Raw genomic sequence first — 26,209 nt, 5'->3', positions numbered from 1 at the left:
ATATTCTGGCTACATGCGTGGGACGTTGATGAGCCATCTATGGAATAGCTGATTTTTGTCTTGTTGGACCAAGTCTTTAGCAACACCTTGGCCAGCCATAGTATGCTCCTGCAGATCCTCTAACTCCCTCTCAGATCATAGGTCCAGAAGCTGGAGACCTCCTAAACCCTCTGGCAAGCCTTTGGCAAGTGAGGGGCGTTTTGCACTTGTGAACAAGTCCACTGGGCATCGGACCTATTTAGCTTTTGGATGCTCATAATAAATTCCTTTTAGCTCTTATGTTAATAACTTGGAGACATCATTTATTTCAGCTGCCCCACAGCCTGTTTCACGTGCTGCTACATGTAGCTGTGCCTCTACCCATGACTTGCTGGGTTCCCTACACTCTGTACCTCTGTTCATGTCTCAGTAGGAACTTGTCCTTCTCAGGTATTCTCTACAAACCTATTCCTTCTTCTCTTCTGAGAGATAGCATGTGCCGGGGTAGGGGGGGGGGGCTTCATGGGTTCAGCTTATTTGGAGTCAGGCTCTCTTACTGTGGCTAATTCACAGCCACTGTAAGAAGTTAGTTCCTTGAAATATACCTGTCCTTAATCAGGTGATTATTCTTAGATCTATGGCTAGGTTTCCTCTTCCCCTCGCTCCACGGCTGTGGATAGAGAATGGGTAAAGGTCAGATGACTTGTATTCTTATATCCTGAAACAGATCAACAGGCCCTGCAGTGTTTTTTTTCCTGTTAGGTTCTAGTGACACTACCATGCATCTTTCTGGACAGGTTTGCTCATCCTACTGTTTTCTGTTGTCACTTCACCAGTATGGAGTGGTTGTCTTCACACACCTATCTTTTTTGATAGTGAGAACTTCTTGCATCCATTTTTCCTTTTGTTTTTTAGTCTCTCTGACGTAAGGTGGTTCCAAGGTACTTGACCATCCCCTTATCATGCTAGATAGTTCTTTATATTGATTATCTCATATGAGATTGGATGGCTGTCTTAGATACCTAAGTTTGAAAGTGTAAGGTTTGGGATTGGATGGCTGTCCGAGACATCCCTACTTTTTCTTGGAGGCCTTCACCTCTGATACCTAGGATAGGATGTTTGAGGCAAGGACCTTTTGTCATCCTTAGACCTGCTGGTGTCAACTTGTGGACATGTTGTCCAATTGTTTCTTAAGTATCTGTTTTGAGCATGGAAAACCTTCCAGTTGTGCCATTCTCTTTGGTGAAGATTCTTGTCTTGGTATGAACATCAGGTTGATCCTCTGTGACCTCCCAGAGGACATTAGCACTTGCCCTGTCCTGTAGGGACACCTCTTTTGGGTCTGATTCGGTCATTGGTGCTTCTGGTTGTTGTAGACAGTCTGTGGCTGTTGCCCACTTCTCAGTTGGACTGCTTTCAAAAATAATATCTGCTTCAAAATTCTTAATTATTTTCTGAAAATATGTTTTTTGTACTTTAAAAAAAATATATTTTTTTCTTGAAGTCCATTGAGGGACACAGGTCTGTGTTTATTGCCCTTATGTACTGCTTGCTCACAAAACTAAGGCATGACAGTTAAAGAGAAGGAGTGATAGGGGTTTGGCCCTCAACATTTTTTTTCTGTTTGCCAGTGTCCAAACCTCCCATAGGTGACATAGGTGACAGTATAAATCTAATGTTTCAGAATTCCTGTGTCCCACAATTGACTTATTTTTATTTTATTTATGGTAAGAACAAATGTTTTATTATTACTAGCCCACCAGGCAAATAACTGAATCAAGCTGCATTTGCAGTTTGCTGTGATGTTTTCAGGAAACTATGTACAGTACCCTGATGGGCCCTTCCCACACAATTTGCCTGTATTACATAGAGAAGCACAGAGAAAACAGTTATGTTTTATTTAAAAATGTACTTAGCATGTTGATGAGGGGGGACGGAGGAGCCAGGTTTTGCAAATATAAGCAGATTAAAATTAAACTACAGCTTTAAGTCATCATCTGGTAGGGAATATATGCCTATAAATGCATGTTTTGGCATTACCACGGACACTGGATGGAATCTGTCTAAAAAGGTACACAAACTATTTTAGCAATCTTTTTATTAATAGTTTTAGTAAAGCAAAATCCTTACAGCACTTAGTAGAGAAGTAAACTTATTCCATAGAGTTATCAAATAGAATATATTGCATGCACTCAGCAGGTGCCCTAAACTAACTGGAAATCCATTGGCTCTCCCCTGTGATCAATCATGTTTAGCTGGTATGTCCTGCTATTATTCAGTGTATACTAAAAACATTTTCATAATTCAATATATATATATATATATATAAGACTAGACCATTGACTAGAAACTGAAATCAGTTTCCTTTGTAGCAGGTCATCATGTAGAGAGCCAGGAGAGGTCCTGTCCAGGGTTTATTTTTCTGCCAAATTCTCTTACACTTTCCGGAACGTCTAGTAAGCCCCAGGTTTCACAAGGCAAACAGACAGTGCTCTGGAGCCTGGGAAGCAGACAGCCTAAATCTGCTAGAGCACAAGGTTGGTCTTTGTAAAATATGTGAGGCCTGACAAACAACTGGTTTGTGCGGGCTGATATTCAGGACTGTCTAATGTGTTTATTGGTGCAGTACACAGGCTATATACAGTGCTGTACAGTGCTCAAGTGAAGTCTACTATGCATAAACAAAATCCTAGCTGTGTCCTGGCACTAACTACACATTAGACATGTATATGTATATATTGGGGATGCACCAATACCATTTTTTCCAGACCAAGTACAAGTACTTGTCCAAGTACTCACAGATACAAATACTGATACGTTTATGTTTATTGTCATGTGACAGTTTTTCTAAAACAATACAGACTAATTACATAGTTACATAGTATTTAGGGTTGAATAAAGACATACGTCCATCAAGTCCAACCCATATAGGTCCACGCATCATCACATTCTTAGGGATACTTGCATCCCTGTATATTACGGTCCCTCAAGAAATTGTCCAAAAGTTTCTTGAACAAATCTACACTCTTGGCTGAAATCACTGCCGGTGGCAATGAGTTCCAGACCTTAACCGCTCTTACTGTAAAGAACCCTCTTCGCCCATTGTGCTGGAATTTATTCTCCACCAACTTTAGGTGGTGGCCTCTAGTCTTTGTACTGGAGTTAATCTCAAACAGTTTGTTGCCAATGTTGCTGTCACCATTGAACATTTTGTACATGAAAATCATATCCCCCCTTAATCTCCTTAATTCCAGCGTAAACATGTTTAAGTTCAGAAGCCTTGTCTCATAGCTCTGGTCCTCCATTCCCCTAACTAGTTTGGTTGCCCTCCTCTGGACTCTCTCCAGTTCAAGGACATCCCTTCTCAGTACAGGCGACCAAAACTGCACCGTGTACTCCAGATGTGGCCGAACCAACGATCTATATAGAGGCACAATTATGGACTTGTCCCTGCAATACATCCCCTTCTTAATACAGGACAAGACCCTGCTAGCTTTGTTTACCGCAGCCTGGCACTGCAAGCTACCATTCAGTTTATGGTCTAAAATGACCCCCAAATCTTTTTCTATTTCTGACTTCCCTAGCGGCATAAGCATGATTGTATAGCCGATTTGTGTATTTTTATCCATATCTCTACTTACCCCCTCATAAAAAGTTAGCAAGTTAGTCAGAAAATTTCAGAAAAGCGGTGTGGCGCCAGTGCCTGGTCCCAGCTGCAACCGCTGCAACTCTAGTAGAGTTCTCGTGAAAATGCCAAGTATCTGAACAGGTATCCGAACATCCCTACTTAATACTACTTTAAAGGAAAGAACTTGGTATAATGCTGACATTTGTTAGCAATTCACTTTTTAAAATTGTGCTTTCCTTTATTATATATATGTCTCATTTTACATATTATGAATAGCTCTCTGTTGGGATTTTCTTAATACAGTTCCTGTTTTAAAGTTAGCAGTATTAAGTAAATTACATTATTAGATCCAGTTATATCTAACTAAAAATAGTGGCACAGACACTGGTTCCAATGCTTGGATTATACAGGTAATAAAGTGCAGATGTGAAAATTATGTGGTAAAATTACTCCTTAATTTTCTGCAAAAAAAAAGGTTTTGTTTTAGGTTTGATATACACAAAGATCTTAATGAAATGTGACAGTTTTTCTTATTAAAATGTATGTATATTCTATTTTTGGGTGGTATATTCGTTATTAAAAAGGTTTAGGGAAATTACAGTCCCTAAGAATAGTAGTCAGAATATGGAAATATTTCTCATATCTGAAAATTTTGTACATATGAAATTTGCATTGCCAGTTTGACAGGCCGTGTATTCCCTAGAGAAGGAATGTTTTCTCTCTCTAAGCAGAAATCATTGCTATGCGGCTCATGGCATTTCTTCTGACATGTTAAGATAGTGTATAGTATGGCACCTGATGACACCGCGTATCACATAATTAACTGTGCTAGAGCACTGTCTTTTCCTTTATATGGGTAAGCTATTTGTACAGGACTGGAAATGTTTGCACATAGCATCCAGGCGCTTGCCCATATAAAAGTTAACCCAATGGAGTATTTAACAGATGTCCCAAATCTTGTCCCAGTGAAGAGTGAAAGGAACACAAAAATGAATTGTTATTTTCACATTTCTGTAAAACGCTCAAGATTTAGTTTTGTACTGCATTTTTATGTTTTATAGAATTATTCCATTATTTGAATTGGAAGAATTACAATAGCGATCATAGTCTATCAGGGTTCACGAGCCAGAGTGCTGCTGAATTAGTGTGTAGCTGCCCTGGAACTAACTTAGATTCCAGAAATGTTTGCCGCCTGTATTTCTCTGACTCACAGAGAGGAAAGAACTCTACAGAGCCATATGTTTCTCTATTATTATTGTGTTTTAGTGGTGCCAAGTTCATTTAAAATTGTAAATGATGGCATTTTGCCATGTATCAGGTCATACATGTCATTGGTATGAAAAATGTTGTTTCAAATTGTAATGTTGGCTTTCCTAAGAGATCAGTGATCCATGGCATTTATGCTGCTATCCCATTTAACAGTACCATGTGTGCATAAGGCTAGGTTCACACTTGCACTACACAGCACAACACCCGGGAAGCGCGTCCTGTACAATGCAGGCAGCAATTGCCACGCGGCCCCCTTGATTTCAATGGGGTGACATCCGCGCAGCAATCACAGAAAAAAGATACAAGTCCCTTTTTTTGTGATACACGACGCACGGCTGTTTTAGCCACGATCGTGTTTGGAAGCACGGGCGGAATCGTAGCGGGAAACCGAGGAATCCGCCCGGCGCGACTGGGGTGCCATTAGAAAATAATCCGCAATCTGTGCGGAATTGTGCACGATTGCCAGGCGGTGAAGTGTCGTCTAGGTGTGAACCTAAGCTTAAGGCTGTTGTTAGCTCCTTATTGCTCCCTTTTTATGTTACACCTTCACAGCAATCCCTAGATAGAAAACTCAGTGTAAAAATCTACTTAGATTTTACTTTGACTTCCTCCTTCCCCTATTTCCCTTTTGGCTGTAATTATTTTTATTTCTATTGACGAACTTAGTTGCAACCAATTAAGAAAGGAGAGATGATGTCATTGTATCCAGAGAGACTTTGCAAAATTGAGTTTACTTTAAAGCTGAACTCCAGGAAAGAGGTAGCGAGCGCATGTAGACAGGAACTGGCAGAAAGAGGCTGGTGTAGATTTAGGAGCAATGAGATACAAAAAAAGAATGGGAAAAAAGGAAGAAAAAAAAGTAGAAAAAAAAGAAGAAAAGGCAATTGTTTATGATAGTGTATTAGCAAACTAAATGCCATCCACTTAGGTTGTAGATCTACTTTAAAAGCAATGGATAGGCTGAAATGTACTTAACCTGTATAGCAGGCCATGGCCATTAATGAGCTGTAATGCAACCGAGATAAAGAATGGCAGTACATTTTTAAATCCTGTGTTAATTGTAATTTCTGTGTTACTGTCACCTACCTGTTATGGAGTTATGCTCCACCTTATTTGACCCACTGCCATGCTGACCCTCTTGCCTTGGTAGATTAAGTCACTGACTATTTTGACTTTCCTGACATGCCAAGCAATATTTTTTAGAATGAAGCCAGGAGAGACCGCGCCATATTTTTTTGTAACAGATTTATGTTAAGGTATTTTCCTTAAAGAAACCTGTGGGGTAAAAAAAATTTCTATGCACAAGACATCATAACCTACAACATTAATAAACTAAAAATGAAATGTAAATCTGAAATACACAAAAGGATACAAATAAATATATGCCATGGGCAGTGGGCTTTTCTTTTTATGTTGTGTAAGTTCACGAGGATCTACTAACATGAGCCATCCATCACTGGTCTCACAGCCTGTAAATCATGTTTTAATGGCAGGGATACATTATTTTTCATTCTATGTTTCATTTGATTCTGATGGAAAATTTGAATTATTTCCATTTGTTTTCATTTTGATAGTAGTTAAAAGCAATCATCCTAATCTGCAGGCATGCAATGTTATCAGAGAAAAAGAAACCTCCCTTTATGATGGTTAGAAAAGCTGGTGGAGCTAATGTTGGTGACCAGTTTGTTCACAAGTTGTTGTTTTTTTTCTTTCATTTGCAGACAATGAATTTGAAAGGCCAGATGATCTATGTTTTTGAATCTAGTGCCATTTTATTCCTGGGGTCCCCATGTGTGGATCGACTAGAGGATTTTACTGGACGTGGTCTCTACCTTTCAGACATTCCCATCCATAATGCCTTGAGGGACGTTGTACTGATTGGTGAACAAGCCAGGGCACAAGATGGGCTGAAGAAGCGGCTGGGAAAACTGAAATCTACACTTGAACTTACCCATCATGCTTTGGAGGAAGAAAAAAAGAGAACTGTTGACCTTCTATTCTCCATCTTTCCTGGTGAAGTTGCCCAGCAGTTGTGGCAAGGGCAGACTGTCCAAGCCAAGAAATTTAGCAATGTGACAATGCTTTTTTCTGATATTGTAGGCTTCACTGCAATATGTTCTCATTGCTCACCCATGCAAGTTATTACCATGCTTAATGAACTTTATACACTTTTTGATTTCCAGTGTGGAGAACTAGATATCTACAAGGTATGCCTATTTTAAATTTTAATGATACAAGATAAAGCTTTATAAATCTCTAGTGCTAATAAGCAAAAAACTATTGTTTAGTTGCTTAGGAGCGTGCTAATTCAGGGCTAGTAGTAGAGTATGTAGATATAATCACTAAATGGGAAATGTCTACTATAAAAGGTAATCCCAACAGTCAACCGAACGAGAGCACATAGTAGTCTGGAGATCTTCAGGTAAGGAACTGTTGCAACAGTTTCACAAGAAAATTGTATACAGTGAGGCATGATTCCAAACATACTGACAAAAATTGTTTTAGGATTTATATACACTTAAATGTTTAATGAGTAGGTATGATATGGATGCCATCAAAATGCGAAATCTGTTTTGCATAGATTAGGAAAAGTTTAGATCACCTGCTAGATTTTTACCGCTGTCTCAAACATTGGTGGGAAGGTCTGGCCAAAGCACAAAGATCTCCACAAAAGACAGATAGCCCTGAATTTGCTAGCAGTTTCTCCATAGGAATATAGGGAGCATCTAAGAGTCAATGACAGAGCTTGGCTCAAGTCTTAGCTCTGAGGTGGTCATAGCTCTGCAGAAGGTGAGTGAAGATCTGTCTGAAATATCTCTTTTGGGCTATCAGTTAATGTTTATTTGTATGATAATATTAATTACTTTGCCAGGAGTTTACAGTTTCACTTTACATCATTATTCAACTGAAACATTGACCTCACATGAATATTGATGTCAGATGTGTGATTAGCAAGGGAAATCCAGTCCAGCTGATGTTTTTACATGGTCATAGTGGGAAATACAAGAAGGACCAAATTCTCAATTTTTGCCAAAGGGATCCATATAGATAATGCTCGCTATTTCTGTCATTCTGTTGGGTATTCCATATTACTAGTGCTACTGTTCTTCTACCTACGATTATTAAAAAGGGTTCTTTTGAGAAAAATTTTAACTTTTTCTACATAACCACAGCAGGAGATTGTACATTGGTTTACATGCCTCAGCTCATTAACTTCCGCAGTTTAACTCAGGGATATTTTGAGTTGTGCTCTGCTATTCTTGACTGGTTTTTAGAGCAGTTTCTGCCTTAGAAACCCATAGGGTTTAATAGGCTTCTATCAGAGTAGAGTACTGTAGATGACTAACTGGACTAACTGGCCCATGTTATAATATTTCCTATTTATCAGCAAATTAAATAACCAATCAAAGCAATGGAAGTGGACTCTCCCAGTATTCCATGTTCAATTACTATTGTAAATCCCTACAAGTATAATTTATTAGACATCTGGAAACCTCAATCTGGAGACATGCTAGAGCTTTCCTGCACAAAATTTAATTCTACATGACCTTGACAAAGGGTTTAAAACTTGAAGGGTGGAGAACCATAGGATTTCATTTTGAACTTTTTTTAATAATGTGGTAGATGTAGGTAGAGGAATGGTATTGTTCGGATTGTTTAGACAATCATTATGAGCAGTTAAGGGGAACTTTTGGGGCTGTAGGTTTTCAGTTCATACTAATGTTTAGTTAGCAGAGGTTTTAAAAGAAGCTAAGCTTGCTGGGGTATCTATTTTCTCAATAGAATATATTTTGATGGAGTGGTGGTAGAGCTTAAAATGTAACTCCAGGTATAACTGTTTTTCTAGTAATTTGGGAAATGTAATATTCATTAAGGTTACTATTGCTCTCTTGGTCAGCTCTGGGGAAATTTCCTCTAATTTTCTGTCTCGCTGATCACTGTCATCAGGATAGAAAGAAAGTCTTATGGTGCAGTACAAAGTAATAACCAATTAACCACACAGTGTTCATTTAACCTATGAGCAAAATATCTGATAATCAGAAAAGGCAAGAGGAATCTTTATCTATGAGGAATGAGTGTAACTGTTCAGTTCAAAATAATGACTGATTAGTCGCAAAGGGGCTTATTTATAAATAAAGTAAATGTGACTTTCAGCAGTCATTGGTGGTGAATCAATCACTGTGAATTAAAAACACATGCACCTGGAAGGCTCACCTGCATTGAATGTTTCTTAAATCTCAGATGAACTGCATTTTAAATATGCCTAAGTATTCATTCAATCAACATTACAAGTAGCATACCTGTTAAATACATTTATAATTCAATCTTGACCTAGTTGAGCTGTGAGTTTAGCATTTTTTTATGTCATGCTCTTGTGAATAATCATAGAGAAATCTGCAGTGAACTTATCCTCTTTTTTAGTGTTTTCCCACTGTGACCTATTGCATATGCAATTTCTTTTCCCCAGGCATGACTTTTTTCCTTTTTTGTTGGGTATATCGGAGATAGGTTTTAATGATGGTAGCCATTGTGATGGTAGCCATAGTGCACTTGTGTCAACACATTTAACTACTGTCCATTAAACTTTTTTATTTGCACTAACATTTTATCTTTCAAGAATAGATATTAGCTTTTGGTTCAGGTTGACCTTAAGTTTTCACCCAAACCCAACCTATTTGCCGTTTGGCAAACAAAATGGGCAGATAGGGCATTCCCTAGCCTTCTTTGTTGACATACAGCAGCCATCCGTGGACTGTCATTTACAATATACATACCGATGGGGCAGCATCATAGTGGCGGCAGGTCATCAGGGTATTGATCATTGTGATTATCACTAGATCTACAATGGTGGACAGCATGATTGATGTTGGATTCACATTGTGGGCCATTTTTGTTTTTGGTGGTTGGGAGGGGGGGGGGGGGTGATAAGGGAATATTTTTATATTATTTTTCTAAACTTCTGTATTTCAATACTACTTTGACCTAGATTAACAAGATAGTAGATCCCCAAAAGCTTGTCATGAAAAATTAAATAATAGTGTAAATGAAAAAAGTATCATGGACTGTATTTAACACTCATGACACCTTGTGGCATAGTCTATATCAGGGGCGCCCACAATTTTTCGTCTGGAGATCTACTTTTCAAATGACGAGCTCAATGAGATCTACCAACAAAAACACCTGCATTCAGGGGTGGGAGGGGGCGTGGCGATGCATTGAAATCAATGGCACCGCAGCCAGGCCCCTCGCCCACCGTGCAATCGCCTGCACCCACAACCCAGGCACATTAGTGCCTTCGTTCCAATCTATTGTGCGATCCACAAAAATGCTGCAAGCGCTATTTTTGCAGTTCGCACTTGACCGGAATGCAGGCACTAATGTGCCTGCGTTCCGGGTGCGGGCGATCGCACTGTGAGGAGGGGACATGGCTGCAGTGTCATTGACTTCAATACAACCCCACACACCCTCCAGCCCCTGATCGCAGGGAGTCAGCTGGCTTGCATTCCAGTGCGTCCTACAGGCCCCGACGTCTTGTCCTTCCGCGATGCTGGTGTGGCCGACGTTGCACATGGGGAGAGGTGTCCCGCCCCTTTCCGTCTGCGGCGTCTGACACATTCAGCCAGCAGCCGCACGAGCACAGCGGGAGTATAGACCGTGCCCCCCAACAGGCATGTGACATCACCCTTGAGGGGGCTTCGGGAAAATATTAGGGGTCTAAACAGCCCCCTGATATTTCCCGTTTAAAATAGAAAAAGAAATTGAGGACGCAAAGTCCTCAATCTCTTTTTCTGCAGCCTCTGTTCTAAATGAATTGAAAGCACAGAGGCTTCCCATTAATTCAGAAACTATTTACTATCATCCAGTTTCTGAATGGGGAGAAGCCTCTGTACAGAGTCCCACTCCCCATTGAGAAACTCATGAATGAACAGGAAGTGATGTAAATCACATCCTGTTCATTCATAACTGGGGACACACAGTACTATGTAAAACAGCAAAATGTTTTCCTGGCACACTCACAAGCTAGCATGTAAAAAAAACTTGTCTCACACTAAGGTTAAAAACAGAGGTTTGGATACACGTATCCTGCAGAAAACGTGTATCCAAACCTCTGTTTTTAACAGATCCTGGCTGAGCGTGTCTCTCTCTCCTCACCGCTCGTCCTTAGTTCTGTGACAGCGGCTCCCTCCTCCGCCCCCGCCGGCGGCGGCTGCAGCGGTTCCTTTACTTCTGCTCAGATCTCCGCTGCATACAGATGGGGAGAGCAGCTGTGATCCAGAAGAGAAGCCCCGCGGCGGGAGGAGAGGACATTGCAATCTACCGGTGATCGCTACACGATTGACTGGTAGATCGCGATCGACCTAATGGGCACCCCTGGTCTATATAATGTGTATATAATAATAATAATAATAATAATAATGTTTATATAAGTGCTGTATAATGCCATAACAGGTAAGGGACCTTGCTTCCAGAGTATCTAAGAAATATAATAATCCAGAAGACGATCCAACCCCCCAAATATCCACTTTTGGGGGAACTAATTTGAGTGACATTTTCTGTCCTAGACACCATATCCCCTAACTACGCAGCATGATGTAGATTATTTCTTTAGATTATATTTTTCTGCTAGACATTTTTTATGTTTTTCTATTTATTGATTTATGCTGCTGGGACCTTTTTTGTGTGTAACTCTTTTCTTCAGTTGAGTTACACTTAAATGTGTTACGCTACTAAAAAAAAAAAAAAAGATTTGTTTATACAGTATATACTGTATGGGTTGCTGCTGGTAGCGTTTTCCTAAATGTAAAAATCTGGAAAAATGTCAGCAGGGCAGGAAGTGAGAGTAAATCTCTAATGGAGCCTCAGACAGCACTAAAAAAAAAAGGTGTTCTTACTCTTCTCCACACAACATAATCCATAAAAAAAGGTTGGATACGATAACAAACTTGGTGAGTTGGCTTTTCGCACAAAGTTTTTCATAAAATAGTTTGATTTGCTGATAGGAGTACTGAGCTCAGGTTCCTACTTTTATTAAATTGATTTTGAGTAGAAGATTTTAAGCCAATACGGATATGTTTCCTTTTAGACATATGTTAACATTAAAGCATGACTTTTTTTTAATTCAAGGTGGAAACTATCGGGGATGCGTACTGTGTGGCAGGCGGATTACACAAAGAAAGTGAGACGCATGCTTTTCAGGTTGCATTAATGGCTTTAAAAATGATGGAGCTCTCAGATAAAGTAACGTCTCCTCATGGTGAGCCAATCAAGGTATGTTAACATCTGCATGTACAAAGCAATATGTTAGAACCATTTATTCCTTTATTTAAATGCAAACATTTTAGACACCTCAACTCTCCTGAACGTTTTCGGGAGCCTCCCACTATAAGATAGTGGCTCCCGGACGCCCGGCAGAGAAACATTTTATCCTGGAAAGGTTTACTCTGCTCTATCTAGCAGAGTAAACCTTTCCCTGATATCTGTTTTTTTTTTTCTTGACATCAGGGCTGCCGTCCGCTTTCATTTAGAGTTAAAAAAACAGCATATGAATGAATAGCTGGCTTCTATTGGCTATTTCAATTTGCAATACCCATAAGCAGGCTGGCTATTGCGCCCGCCCACTGCTGCTGTCAATCAGCAGAGATGGACCTGAAGTTCTCCATCCGGTCCTCTCTAGTGATTGACAGCCACAGTGGGCGGGTGCAATAGCCAGCCTGCTATTGGCTATTGCAAATTGAAACAGCTAATAGCAGCCTAGCTATTAATTCTCATGTTGGCCCTTGTTTTGTTTTTTGTTTTTTTTCTTACGGCAGCAGGTGTCAGAATAAAAAAAAACAGCAAACAGCAAGGCTTCTCTGCTATCTGCCATTATTTCAGGGAGGTGCCCTCTCCCCCATCCCCCACCCCCGCGGGTGGTAAGGGAGGGGAACGGTAGAGAGAGTGCACCTTCCTGAAATTAGAAGGGCAGCTCCCTGAAATGACTTTTTTCAGGTTGGGGTGCCTGATATTCACAAAAACAATAGTAACAATACATAGCATGTCAGGGAATGTAAGACACACACTTTTATTGCAAGTCCATTAGAAAACATCATTCCAGCTTGTTACTTGCTTTTGTTCTGTAGATACAGAGAGAATGTACTTCCTAAGAGCGTTAAACTCATTTTTAAAAGTGCAGCTTCCCCTTTAATGTTATATATCTCTAAGTGCTACAGACATATTTTATACAATGACATCAAGACCGCTGGTGTGCCATAGCTGAAAATAGCCAATACAAAATTAAACTTTTCTGTTAAACCAAGTACTGATACTGGTGCTTCAGTTGGCATGGAGCCAGCTTCCCAGGCAATCAGGAAGCCGGGTGGCGGGTCATTACTTGCCACCCGGCTTCCTGATTGGTTGGGAAGCCGTCTCCATGTTGTTTGGCTGGCTCGATTGTGATTGGCCGAGAAACTGGCTTTCCAGCCAATCAGCATCGAGCTAGCTTCCCGACCAATCAGGAAGCTGGGCGGCGAGTATTGACCTGCCACCTGGCTTCCTGACTGGCCAGGAGGCCGGCTCCATGCTGATTGGCTGGGAAGCTGGCTTCCCAGCCAATCAGCATGGAGCCGGCCTCCTGGCCAGTCAGGAAGCCAGGGGGCAGGTCATTACTCGCCACCCGGCTTCCTGATTGCCCGGGAAGCCAGCTTCATTTTCCCCAATGCCACTGTTGGTCAGAGGAAATCTTCCTCTGACCCGAAGTTCCGGTATTAGTGAAGGTATTGGAGCATTTGGGCAACTACGAGTACTTGCCCAAATACTTGGTATCGGCACTGATACCGATGCTAGTATCGGTGCATCCCTACTTAAAACCCTAACCCAAGTAAAAGCAATTTAAACTGTAAGAAGCATTTTTAAATAAATTTTTGTTTTGTTTATTCTATGTGAATGGAAACAGGTAACACATATAAAATAGGTGTTATCCTAATTTGGCTGCAAAAGTAGAAATAGATTTTAATGGCTTCTTCATACCTATATGTTGCAGTAATTTGTTGCCTCCACATTTCATGAAATCAATACAGAAACACAGACATGCACTGAAATGCAATATACATGTATGATGTATGGATTTGTGTTTGTATCCATGCAAAGAAATACACAGAGATTTGGTGTAAATAAGGCTCTGAAAACTGGAACTGTATTGTGCAGATGAAGATGCAAGACAGAAAGTCATTGAAACTGATGACAGCTGCAATTATTTCAATTCAGGCCAAACAATTTTGCTTCCAAATATTTCAAAAGACCACCTGTGTTATATCACATTTGAAAAGCAAGGTCACGCTCTGCTCCAGATAAACTATCCCCACAGCCACTCAATCACGTTTGCTGGCTCCCTGCTTGTCTCAGCCATACAGCAGTATAACACAGGAAAGAAAAGACCTGCACTACTATTTAATAATCATAAAGTATAGTAAATAAGATCCTGCTACATAAGCAGTCCACCTGGGCTCTCTCACTGATGCATTTTGCTTGGTATGAGCTTAATCGTAGAGTACTTTCTTATTAAGCGAAATGCGTCAAAGAGCGAGCCCAGGGAGACTGCTTATGTACCAGGATCTGATTTAATATACTTTATGATTATTATTTCTCTACAACTGTCCTAGAGCTGAGTTAAAAGTCAAAATTAGAAAGCCTCATCAGAACATAAATAGGAAATACCAACTCAGCAAGTGAATCTTTCCACCATGCTTATACGTGTGTATTACATACTGGCTTCTTTTTTATCTTCAATAGATGCGAATTGGACTCCATTCTGGTTCAGTGTTTGCTGGGGTTGTAGGAGTAAAAATGCCACGCTATTGCCTTTTTGGAAACAACGTCACTCTTGCCAATAAATTTGAGTCATGCAGTGAGCCAAGAAAGACTAATATCAGTCCGACTACATACAGGTAAAAAACCATTATAGTAATATTTCAGCTTTTTTTTTAACCACTTGAAGACCAGGTGTTTACACCCCCTTCCTGGCCAGGCCATTTTTCAGTATTTAGCGCTGCAGTACTTTGACTGACATTTATTCTGTCATGCAATGTTGTACTGAAATGAATGTTATACCATTTTTGGGGGACAGATAGAGCTTTCTTTTGGTGGTATTTAATTACCACTGGGTTTTTTTTATTTTATACTATATTAAGGAAAAGTTACTGAAAATTTTGAAGAAAAAAAAGTTTTTTTTTCCTCATTATGTTAGGAAACATTTATTATTACCCCATTCCTGGTAAAATGTAAAAGACGGAGTCACGTCGGGTAAATAGACACCAAACATGTCAAAGCTTTAAAATTGCGCGCACCCGCGAAATTGCAAAAAACTACCCTACCCTAAATTGGCAATAGGCTATGCTTTAAAAGCTTTTACCGCTCATCAGTTTAGTGTTATCAGTGATTGATGGCCGTAGAATTATTGCTCTCACTGTGACGTTCACGGCGATATGTAACATGTGCGGCGTAATGGGCGCAATCGTCGTTTTCGCACATATGCGCACCCAACGCATGTTTGCATGCGTGTATGTATGGGTGGGGACTTTAAAAAAAAACATTTGTGGGTTTTTTTTATTCTTTCATGTGTAACTTTACATTTTTTTTTTTTGCAACTTTCATTTTTTCCCCCTATTATTTGTTTTTCACTTAAAAAGGGCCTCCTGCAGAATAATCCTTGGGCCCCAGCTATGTCCCCAGCCACCATCTATGCTGCTGACACTTCCTGGTTATTATGAATTACATCCTCCCTGGCATCCACCCCATTCACGGCATCTTAGGGATGTCATGAATGGGCTGAGCTTGCACTGTGCATGTGCCATACAGTGTACACAGAAAATAAAAAAGCACTGGGGAAGAGAGGAAGATTTTTTTTTGGCAGAAGAGACTTTGCATGCCAAAAATCCCGACCTCCTAGCAATTGTTAATTTCACTGACTTTACTTCCCCTCTAACATGTTTTCTTGCTGTTCTGTATTTTTATCATTGTATTTCATGCACAGATTTGTATACTCAGGTTCTGGTGGTCATATGTGTACCAGGGAATATGATTAACATCTTCTATTTAAAATAAATCTATAAAGTGGATATGGCATTCCAGTTAGGCTGCAGTTTGATAGCAGGCAACATAAGGTGCCAAATTATGACTTCCTTTCATCAACTGGGCCCCCTGAATTCCAGCACACATTCCTGGCACTGCCCTCATCCAAGGTCAAATTGTGACTGATTACTTGTCATTGCACTCTTAGGCAACTAATTAGAGCGTTTTTTTTCTAATCAGAGTACGTTTTCTTAGTGTCGGCAAGTAGGGGTGAAGGTTTAAAGCTGAACTCCAAGCAAACAACTAAATACACAGATTAAATAAATATATAGGAGCTGTTTTACCTGAGAATGGATTTGTATTTCTGTCCATCCATTTTAGAGATTTACACAACTTTGCCATACAGCACAGCCAATGGAATATCCAGGGCATGGCCCATATGGCACAAGCCCTGGGCACCACTTGAAGGGTGGCACCACTCCGTGGGTCAGTGAGAGTTCGCCAACCCACAGAGACAGCTAACTTTTTTCCCTCTGCAAGGAGTCCCGCTGAGCAATGGTTTTCGTCACTGGTTGCCAGGAGCTGGACAGGGCACCATAGGAGCATTTTATGGTAGATACGTATCTGAGCACAGCCTGTCTGGCAGGGCAGAAGATCTGATTTTTGACTGCTACACTTCAGACACTTTCTCACTTTGTCACTTCCACCCTGGATTAGACAATGAAGGAGTAGCAGTACACTGATGAGCTCGCTCTGTCACTCTACTCTCTTCTCACATTAGTATGTCCTATTAGCATGATCCTTATGCTGAGTCTCCCTCTCCCAGTCTGAGCTCTGTTGTACGGACACTCCAAAAGGCTTAAACTAAGTCAAATTCAGGTATTTACACTGCTTGCTTTCAAAAAAGAAAAATGAAATTAAAGATACATTAATGAATGCAGAGCTGCATTAATGTGTGTATTTCTGTATGGAGATTTGCTTTAATTCAATCAAACTCTGACCTTGAAGTCACCTACTCCTGCTCTAGAGATGAGTGCCATCCAGGGAATGTGTTTATATTTGGGTGTAAATGTAACTGGCTCTATGCAACTGTAATCACTGAGTTCAAATGCGTTCCATGCATGCTTAATTTGTAGCTTATCTTTTAATTACATGTGCTAATTGCTGTGAGAGCAGTCACACTGCCGCAGGGTGATCTGAGCACAACTCATGCCTGCATCTTCTCGGTCTCTGGGTTCTCTCTTTGGATCACAAATTTGCCAACACTCTTCCCTGCAGCATTGCTGACAGGTGGGGTACACAAGAGTGGCTGCTTTCCCTGGATGTAACAGGGGAAATACAGCACTCCAGATATCTTAGCTCCCTGGAGCCACATAACCAAGAGAGCTTCCTGCACAACAACATATGATTGAGTCCTGACTTAGACAACTTCATTACCATAAATCACCAACTGGCTGAGCAGTGTTTAAAAAAGTTACTCTACTGACAAATGACTCTATCCATCACATTCGGCCATTAACATAAATTTATTATTTTCCTATCCTCTAAGTTTACCTTTTAGAAAAAATAATACCTACTCACTTCTTCATATAAGGAATAATGTGAATGCATAGGATGTTAGTAATGAGTGAATTGTGTTTGCAATGCTATGACTACTGCAGACTCTTCCTCCTGTCCATGTCCACACCGAGTTACAGACATTCGCTATCATGGATTAGAGAAAGAATGAATGGAATACAAGTGTGTTGATGTCATCACACTTGTTTTCCTTTGAGAACTCAAGACAATTGAGCAGAGCTAGGGGTGACAGCTAGCTCCGCCCAACTGTTTCTTATTGGCCAGCAACTGCCAGAGTCTTCTGGCCAGCAACTGGCAGGTCCCGGCCAATGAATAACAACTGGGCAGAGCCGGCCAGTTGTTAAATGACAGATGAGCATCCCCAGGTCATTTGGGGACGCTGATCTGTCTTTACAACTGGGTGGAGCAAACCGTTAGATCATGGCTGGCTCTGCGCAGCTGTCATTTGCGTGGAGAACGGCAGGCCCTTCGGCTCTGAATAGCCTATACACAACTGAACCGAAGGGCAGAGACGGCCAAAGCGAGCCAAAGGGCCAGCCAAAGCTACGTCTGGATCCTTCGGCTCTTTAGGGAATCTAGAGAATAACCCCCTTACTCTTTGAAGACATTATTATTGGAAGGTCTGCAGGTAGCTCGGTGGGTGGGACATACCCGACAATTTGGGGATGTCATACAGAAATTAGATCTGGTAGAACCACTGTGTGAGATATTCAGGATAATTATAAACAATGACAGTTTGTGACAGTTATTCATATAGTACACAAAGGGGACAAGACAAGCTCTACCTGAAGTAAGCCTTTCATCCTTCTACAAGTCATATTATGTGCTTTGTGATCATTTGTATATTTCCATATAAAGATTATTATAACCAGTTACTGGATTCTACAATTTGTAAATAATTCCATGTGATTGATACAACATAGTTGGCTTCATTGATGAAAAATTTTAAGTCTGGGTGGCCGTTTGCAGCTGATTGTTATTTTAATGTTTAGCCTACAGTACAAAAATGTATCAGTTGCTTTATCCCTCCAGTTTCCCTCCAGTTTTGAATTGGTCCTTCAAATTATAATTGTATGGTCACATGTTTTCTTCTTTGCCTTTACTACAAATATATATAAAATATAGTTTTGTTGAAACTTTAGGCATAGCTAAGACAAGCTCTGCCTCACAGGGAGGCCTGCAGGACATTCCAGTAATTAAGGATGTTACTGACCCTCTATTTTGTAGAATCCTACTGTCATAACAATGCACAATGTCAATATTGAGTCATTACATCTGTGAAGGGTACACATAGGCCCCTGAAAAGACAGCTACAAATCTGCTAACATATTTAAAAGTAAAAAAATTACATTGAAAAATTATTTTATTTAGGCTCTAGGTATTTAAACAATGACAGACTGTTACATAGGATATGGTATCTCTGACAGTGTTTTTATATTAAAGGTAGTAGTAAGATGTTTGGACTCACAGTGTTTCCTATAACACTTTATCATTATGATCAGCAACCTCTGCTTCTATGTCTGGAGCAATTTCTTACTGTTTGCACACACATGATAAAATCTGCATTTTTGGCTAGAAAACCGCTTTAAACCCCCTAGAGCTTCAGACCCCCAAACAATGATATATTTTCTGAAAGCATAGGCCCAGTAGAATAAAAAAAAAAGCTAGTTCCAATTTTTTTATATGGGACGGTATTTGAACAAATGTTTATCAAACCAATATTTGTAGGATAAAATACACTAAAATTAAATTACATGTATTGCACATAAACAGAATAAAATATCAATTTTTTGGGTAAATAATAAAAGACAGGGTCACGTCGGGTAAATAGATACCAAACATGTCAAACCTTAAAATTGTGTTCGCGCTGTGAAGCCGCAAAAGAACTTCAATACTCAAAATGTCCCATAGGAGACAATTTAAAAGCTTTTACTACTCATCAGTTTAGTGCTAACATTAATTAATGGCTTTAGAATTATTGCTCTCTCAGGTTCGCGGCGATATGTAACATGTGTAGTGCAAATTTTGTCTTTGCACGTAGGTCGCACTGACGCGTATTTGCATATGTTTGTGCGTGCACATGGGGGGCAGGCTTTAAAAAAAAAAATTGCCATTTTTGGAAGGAGTTTCTCCCATATAAGTGGTAGTTTAAAGACATGGATTCATGCTCTGGGAAAGTACTAGTGAATCATCCACTTATATGGTAATTGTAAGCCACCAGTACTAGTGATTCAGTAATATAAATATTAAATATTAGTCTACAGCAGAAGTGATTGTTCAATTTTGTACAGTTGCTGTTGGGTTGAAGTAGAGCCCACTGGATTCTTATATACTCATTGCCGAATTATGATTTATGTAATTTACTTAATCCTTTAATTAACTTTCTTTTTTTTTAATGTAGCAAGTTTAGTGAGAAGATCTTTTTTTAGTGATGTTGCCACACTTTTCAGCATTAACCCAACATCAACCTTCCCAGAGTACATGAATCTGTTTATTTAGTCAAACAGTTCATTTGTGTATGAAAATATTGCACTACTAAAGGGTTTTGCATCATATTTTATATCCCTTTTTTTGATAACACATTTTGCACAGAGGTAACTTCCTCTTCCCTTTATAAGATAAAACTAATAAAACTGACATGTTAAGTGACCAAACTAAAAATATACTGTAACCAGTTTAATGTACACGTGAGCTATATCTCTGAATAAATAATTATTTTGCAATGCAAAATCAGAAATATACAACATCTTTAGAACACGGCTGTATACATCATAATATTAATATATGTTTTTTGTTTAGATACACATGTAAAAGAGATTAGCTTGATGAAAATTTTTTTATCTTTGTGTGTTGGGTCACACTGTTGCAGTGCATTATGCCATGTGTTGTGTGTTGCAGTAAGGCAGCCAGTTTAATTGAATAGGCTATCTAATGCACCAAATTGTACAAAAGAAGGCACATGTACTATTTTTTGTTAAACAGTGCACCACACTGTACGTTCACAATATCTGCAATAGCAATTGTGACCTTTAAGTAATGTCTGAGACACTCACTGCCACACCAGACAGGAATATGTTTAAAATATGGCAGCCAAAGTGGCAGGGATTGCTTTATTACTTATTTAGAACATTCACAGATTCACAGATGTAACGATTGTTAAATAACATGTTAATAATAAGAGGAAAAGTGGTGCAAGAAAAATATTTACAGAAAAAGAATATTACTAGGATTGCACCGAAATTTCGGCCGCCAAAACATATCGGCTGAGCAGCTTCCAACGGGGAGGAGAGAAACTGTCAGGAGGTAGAGCGGGGTGGGGACGAGTTTGCTGTCATCGGCGATGGCCTAGCTGGTGGTGCGGGAGGAGAGATCGGCCTCCTGTGACAGATCAGGATGGAGAGTGGTGTAGGGAAAGTGACAGTGAGCTGTCACAGGAGGAAGAGGCGGCGGTGTGGGGGAGGAGTCAGCTATCAAAGGAGGCCCAACTCAACAAGTCAGGAGGGAGTGCGGTTACAAGCAGTAAGCGATCAGCTGATCGCTGAGTGTTTGTAAATAATGAATATGCTTACTGTGTCCCCAATTATGAATGAACAGGAGCACTCAGTATAGAGGCTTCCTGTTTATTTATAACAGGGGCTGCAGAAAAAGAGATCGTGTCCTCAATCTCTTTTTCTATTTTAAAAGGGAAATATCAGGAGTCTGATTAGACCCCTGATATTTCTCAGAGCCCCCGACAGTAAAGTTAAAAAATAAAAATATTTTGAAAATAATAATAAATAAAATAAAAGTTAAATATTGCAAAATTATTTTAAAAAGTTTAGAAAAAAATACATAAAAACAAAATATTAACATTTTTTTAAAAAGGTTAGAAAAAAATAATTTTTAGTTTTGGTTTCGGCCTGATATTTTTGTTATTTTCAGTTTCAGTCAGAAAATTCCATTTTGGTGGACCTCTAAATATTACAAAACAGATATTAGCAACAACACAATAAACGGGCATAAAAATGACAGCTAGTTTGCCTGGTCTTTGGTTCTTGTGCAGAGTCCAATTTTGACAGAGTCACTGGCCCAGAGAAATTACTTAAAATTCTGGCATGGTTCCAATGGAAAACAAGCACCCCAATTGCCAATAGCATTAGCTTTTCTGCCCCCTGAACATTTACCAAAATGACCAATCAGAAGGTCTGAGGTATGTGCTACAGGGTGCTGAGGTATTTTATGATGCTCCAACGAACATTCCCTCAGTGCTAGTTTTTCTAACTATATCGATATTTTCAGCTGTTTTACATTCTGACAACCAACATATTATTGCACATAATGACATTACAATTTAATAGACATCAAACATGATATGGCTCTTAAATATGTCTTCCTCAGAAAGGGTAATTTGTCATATCAGTTTTCTTCACCTCGTTAATATAGGCATGTTTGATGTCTACCTGATGGTTATATTCTCATACATCCATGTAATTGCTATTAATGATTCAATCCCTCAATAATCAATCCCTTACTACACCCATTATGAAATATGAATAGAGTTAAGGGCCGGAGATGTATGAAGGGGTGGGTTCAAGGCAAGTAAAGCTATACTTAACGGTGGCTATTGGTGTCAGATATTTTACGTCATTATCACAATTATATTTATGATAGCTATTACCAAGCTCTGGCTTAATTGGGATTTACTACACCTACTTACGGCCACGATAAATAACAGCCTGTTGAGAGGTAGACTAGAGGTTTTATGAAATGGCAATTTTACCACAGGACTGAATTAGAAATGTTTTGAGACTTATGTGCATTCCAATTGATTCACTCTGATCTGTCTTGAGCTGGGTATTTAATTGAGTGGTGATATGAAATGCAATAGCCTAATCTGATCATTTTGTGGCTGGCTTGCAAATTGTGAAGGAATGAAACCCTTGAAACCGTTCTCTTTACTCAGTTTAGGGTTGTCAGGTATCACCACAAGCTCTAATAGGAATGTCTAAAAGGAGCATTTGGTGCACATTCCTGACAAGTGCTCGAGGGCCTGTACAGGTTTACTTTGAGTCAGATACCCTATACAGGCAGTTTTATAAGTACTTGTCTCAGTTTGCGCACTGCATTGTCACCATACTGCTTACAGCCACCCATGTTTACCACATGATGGTGCATCTGAAGAAAAGAAAACAATCTTCCATGCAGCTCCTCCTCTCACCAATGCCCAGACAAATACTAAAGACACAGCATAACCTGGAAATCTCGAAGTGCATGCTAACTCTTAAACATAGATAGAAAGTAGGCAGTACCAACACTTCAGTTCATTACTGTGTGGGAATTCACAGTATCATGGTATTGCAAGCAATTCCATGGTAGAATTTGGTGTTATGATCACCAGGACTCTAAGCCAGAGGGGCTGAGGGGTTTCATGAGACAGGTGTTTTGACAGGGAAAAAGCTGGCTTTTCAGTTCTTTCCAGATTTTCTGGATTCTGCTTGGGATCCTGGAACCGGGAGATTTCAAAATGAATTGGGAGGGATGCAATCTCCATTAATGGTTACATGTTTTTGTAGTGACCAGCACTTGTTGAATGCACAGCCTTTATGGAAAGGGTGCTGGCTAATGTTTAGGGCTCTAGTTGGGAGATAGGAAAGGTCACTGTGCAGGAGTCAAGAGGACTCCGACCCAGAGGTCAGAGTGGAGCCAGATGGTGTGTGCTAGAGGCACATGAGAGGCAGCTGGGGAGGCTGAGAGAACTGGTGAGGCTAACCTGAGCCAGAAGCCTGAGGGTCCGCCAGTATGAGTGTAGGACAGCACTATAGTGAGGACTACTCTGAGGAGAAACACACAAAGGACCGGTGGGTCGAAAGGGCCTGGGGTACCAGGCCCTTAAAAAGAAGATATTGGGAGTAGACTGCAGCCTCAAAGCACTCGCCATACAGTGTATGTGCTATTATACCCATAATATCACTATACATATATATATACTGTATTTAACATCACCCATGCTTATTAAAGCTTTAGAAGAGATGTGAAGAAAACAATGATGCAGTATATTTGATACTTTCAGCATTATTTGAACAAAGTGTTAATTCCACCACTGGTGGCCGCTTTGCCACAATATATGAAAACAAATGTATTCTTATATTACAAGTTAAAGTTGATAAAAGGTATAGATGTGTATTGCTGTTTTATCGTTATTTTACATTTGTATTTCAAATATTCTTGCAGTTTGCTTAAGGACTACCAAGGGTTCAAGTTTATCCCTCGGTCTAGAGATGATCTTCCACCAAATTTTCCATCTGACATTCCTGGAATCTGTTACTTTCTGGAAGCTTCTGATCAAGATCTGTTGACCAAGACTTGGTGCCAAAAAAAGACTCTTGAAGATACACATTTCAACAAAACAAAATAAACGGTTTTGCTGTATCATTTGTATGTACTATATTGTGTAGAAAAGGAATATTGATGTAAATGATAATCTTGTCTTCCTTTGATTTGAAATTTTTTTTCAGTCAAACATCTCTCTTATGAATGACTTGTAATTCACAATATTCATTTTAACTGCACACAAGAACTCGTTTTACAGATTAAAAAAACAAAAGAAAATCCTTATTCAATCTTAACATAAAAATGTAAATCCACAGTGTTTTTCAGGCATTATCATTCCAATCACACAGCTGCTGATCCTAAACTTCATTATGATGGCTATTTGCATAACAATGAAATAAACAAAATGCAGTTTAATAAACGGTCTAGTCACAGGCCAGATAAATGGGTTTAAGATCACTTTCTTCTACTGTATCATCACTGGGTCTTTCAATGTCTATTCATTAACATAAACCTTCACTTTAGATAACAATCTACTAAGAAACAGCTCTGCTTAAAAAAACTAAATATTTTTTACCAAAATAATTGTATATTCACTGTGAAGCATGTCCAGTTCCATACTGTAAAATAGCATTGCTATGGATATCTGAAGTCCCTGTACCTCCCCAGTCCAACTGCAGCCAAAGCATTACCATATAAATAGGGTCAGGAGGTGTCCAGATTTATATCTCCTGAACCTTGGAGACACACAGCCTCTGATGCCTTAAAACACACCTGTAGTGGGATTTCACTAAGGAAACCATTCCATTCATCAGCCAAGGCTGAACAGTAAGGTCTACAGTCTTGGGCTTCTAACCGTAAGCTTTTTTCACTTTCATAAGAAAAAGTAGATCTAATATTGCTGGATGCTCTGAGCTGGCCTGGAAACAATTAAGAGCTTTAAATTGGAGTTCAAGATTGAACGTTGTGGCAGTGAAAAAGCTAAGTAGCTCCAGGAATGCAATTAGTTAATGAGTGGGCATAAAGTACGCTAAACCTGTGAACCTGATAATCTCATTGTGAAATAGGCACTTAAAGGTCCCTAAAAGGTTAATTCAAATATCTATGGAATTACCATGGGAGACCCTAAATTCACGGCATTCTAATATGCAAATCTAACATTTAGTTAGTAAATTTTAAATTTGTGCCAACCCTCCTTCCACTAATGTCGTACTTTTGTTCACAAACCATCATTTAAAGCTATAGTGAGGCTCAGAATTGAGCAGGACCAAGCCCAATTTCAGGAGCTAAACCTTTAAATGTTCTAAATCAGAGGAGCAAGTTCCCAGAGAAAATCTCCCAAATCTAGGGCTTTCCCTGGACATTAAAAATCGCTTGGTTTAATCTATTTTTGCCCCCTAGGCCAGCCCCCCCCCCCCAACCCCCACTCCCGCTGTCTTGATTAATTCTACTGTGTTTGTAAAATGCTCAACCGCATTTAGAAGTACACTTACTAGGCTGGTAGCACTAAATAGCTAAAGTGGTAGGCAAAGTTTAGGAGTGGTAAAACAGTGAGTAGATGTTTTAAAAGCAGGTGTTTCTCAGACCCTGCCTACCTTAGGCATATGCTTACCATGCCTAATAAAATGCAGTGATCGTGTTGCCAAAATAGATATTACATAATGTATTAATGCACAGAGTTTATCAAGAAGCCAATTAGATCACATCAGCCATTGAGGTTAAAAGCTGTTCACTTAGCAAAGTTTATGTTATTAAATAAGGTGACCCTGTGTCCACATAGAATACCCAATCATGTGCTAGCCAAATCCCTGTTTTTTTTTTATTTCACTCACACATGTTTGGGTATTCAATGTGAGCACACGTGCCCCTTATTTACCAACATTCACCTTGCAAAGTAAACAGCCGTTATTAGTTTAGTAAATCAGTGGAATGGAGTATGTCGGAATGTCTTTCAAATTTTCATTAGACAATATAATCCTAATGTATAAAAACTGAGCGATAGCAATGTTACCCATAACCACCAGACCGCAGCTCTAATTTTTCTAAAAATAATCATACTTGGTTAATAAGCATTAACTTAATGTTACAGTGGAGCTATTTTATAAGGGACTGGAGCTAAAACAGTAGTGTGCCCCAAAGTTATCTGTCCAGTGGTAGCTTTGCATTGTAATCTACACAACAGCAACAGCTCAAATTGGTTGCTATGACCAATACCTACAAATGTTCCACTTTTTATAAATGGATCCCAGCTTGTCATTGGTGCTACTCACAGAAAGATGTCCACGTTACTTTTATATCTATGGTTGTGCATTTAGTTTGTTTTAATCATTTCAAATTTAGCCTTATTTGTAAAACATGATTCTTGTGATTTTAGTCACTTCATTTGTTACACAGATTTAC

At 39.5% G+C, this 26,209-nt stretch overlaps 1 protein-coding gene across 1 annotated transcript in view; it reads left to right on the top strand.

Moving 5' to 3' along the window:
* GUCY1A3 (guanylate cyclase 1 soluble subunit alpha) overlaps positions 1-24,119 on the top strand; it is a 50,534-nt gene extending 26,415 nt beyond the window's left edge. The window contains exons 6-9 of the mRNA XM_018559716.1: positions 6,598-7,083; positions 12,002-12,145; positions 14,645-14,799; positions 23,711-24,119. Of these exons, the coding sequence (XP_018415218.1) occupies positions 6,598-7,083; positions 12,002-12,145; positions 14,645-14,799; positions 23,711-23,894 (969 nt within the window). The 3' untranslated portion in view covers positions 23,895-24,119. The remainder of the gene's footprint in view (positions 1-6,597; positions 7,084-12,001; positions 12,146-14,644; positions 14,800-23,710) is intronic.
* The last annotated feature ends 2,090 nt before the right edge of the window (positions 24,120-26,209 follow it).

The sequence above is a fragment of the Nanorana parkeri genome, unplaced genomic scaffold (genome assembly GCF_000935625.1).
Source record: "Nanorana parkeri isolate BGI_ZX_2015 unplaced genomic scaffold, ASM93562v1 scaffold413, whole genome shotgun sequence".
In the NCBI taxonomy this organism is placed as follows: Eukaryota; Metazoa; Chordata; class Amphibia; order Anura; family Dicroglossidae; genus Nanorana; species Nanorana parkeri.
Note: the sequence above shows the minus strand (reverse complement) of the source record. Positions and strands in the feature narration are given on the sequence as shown.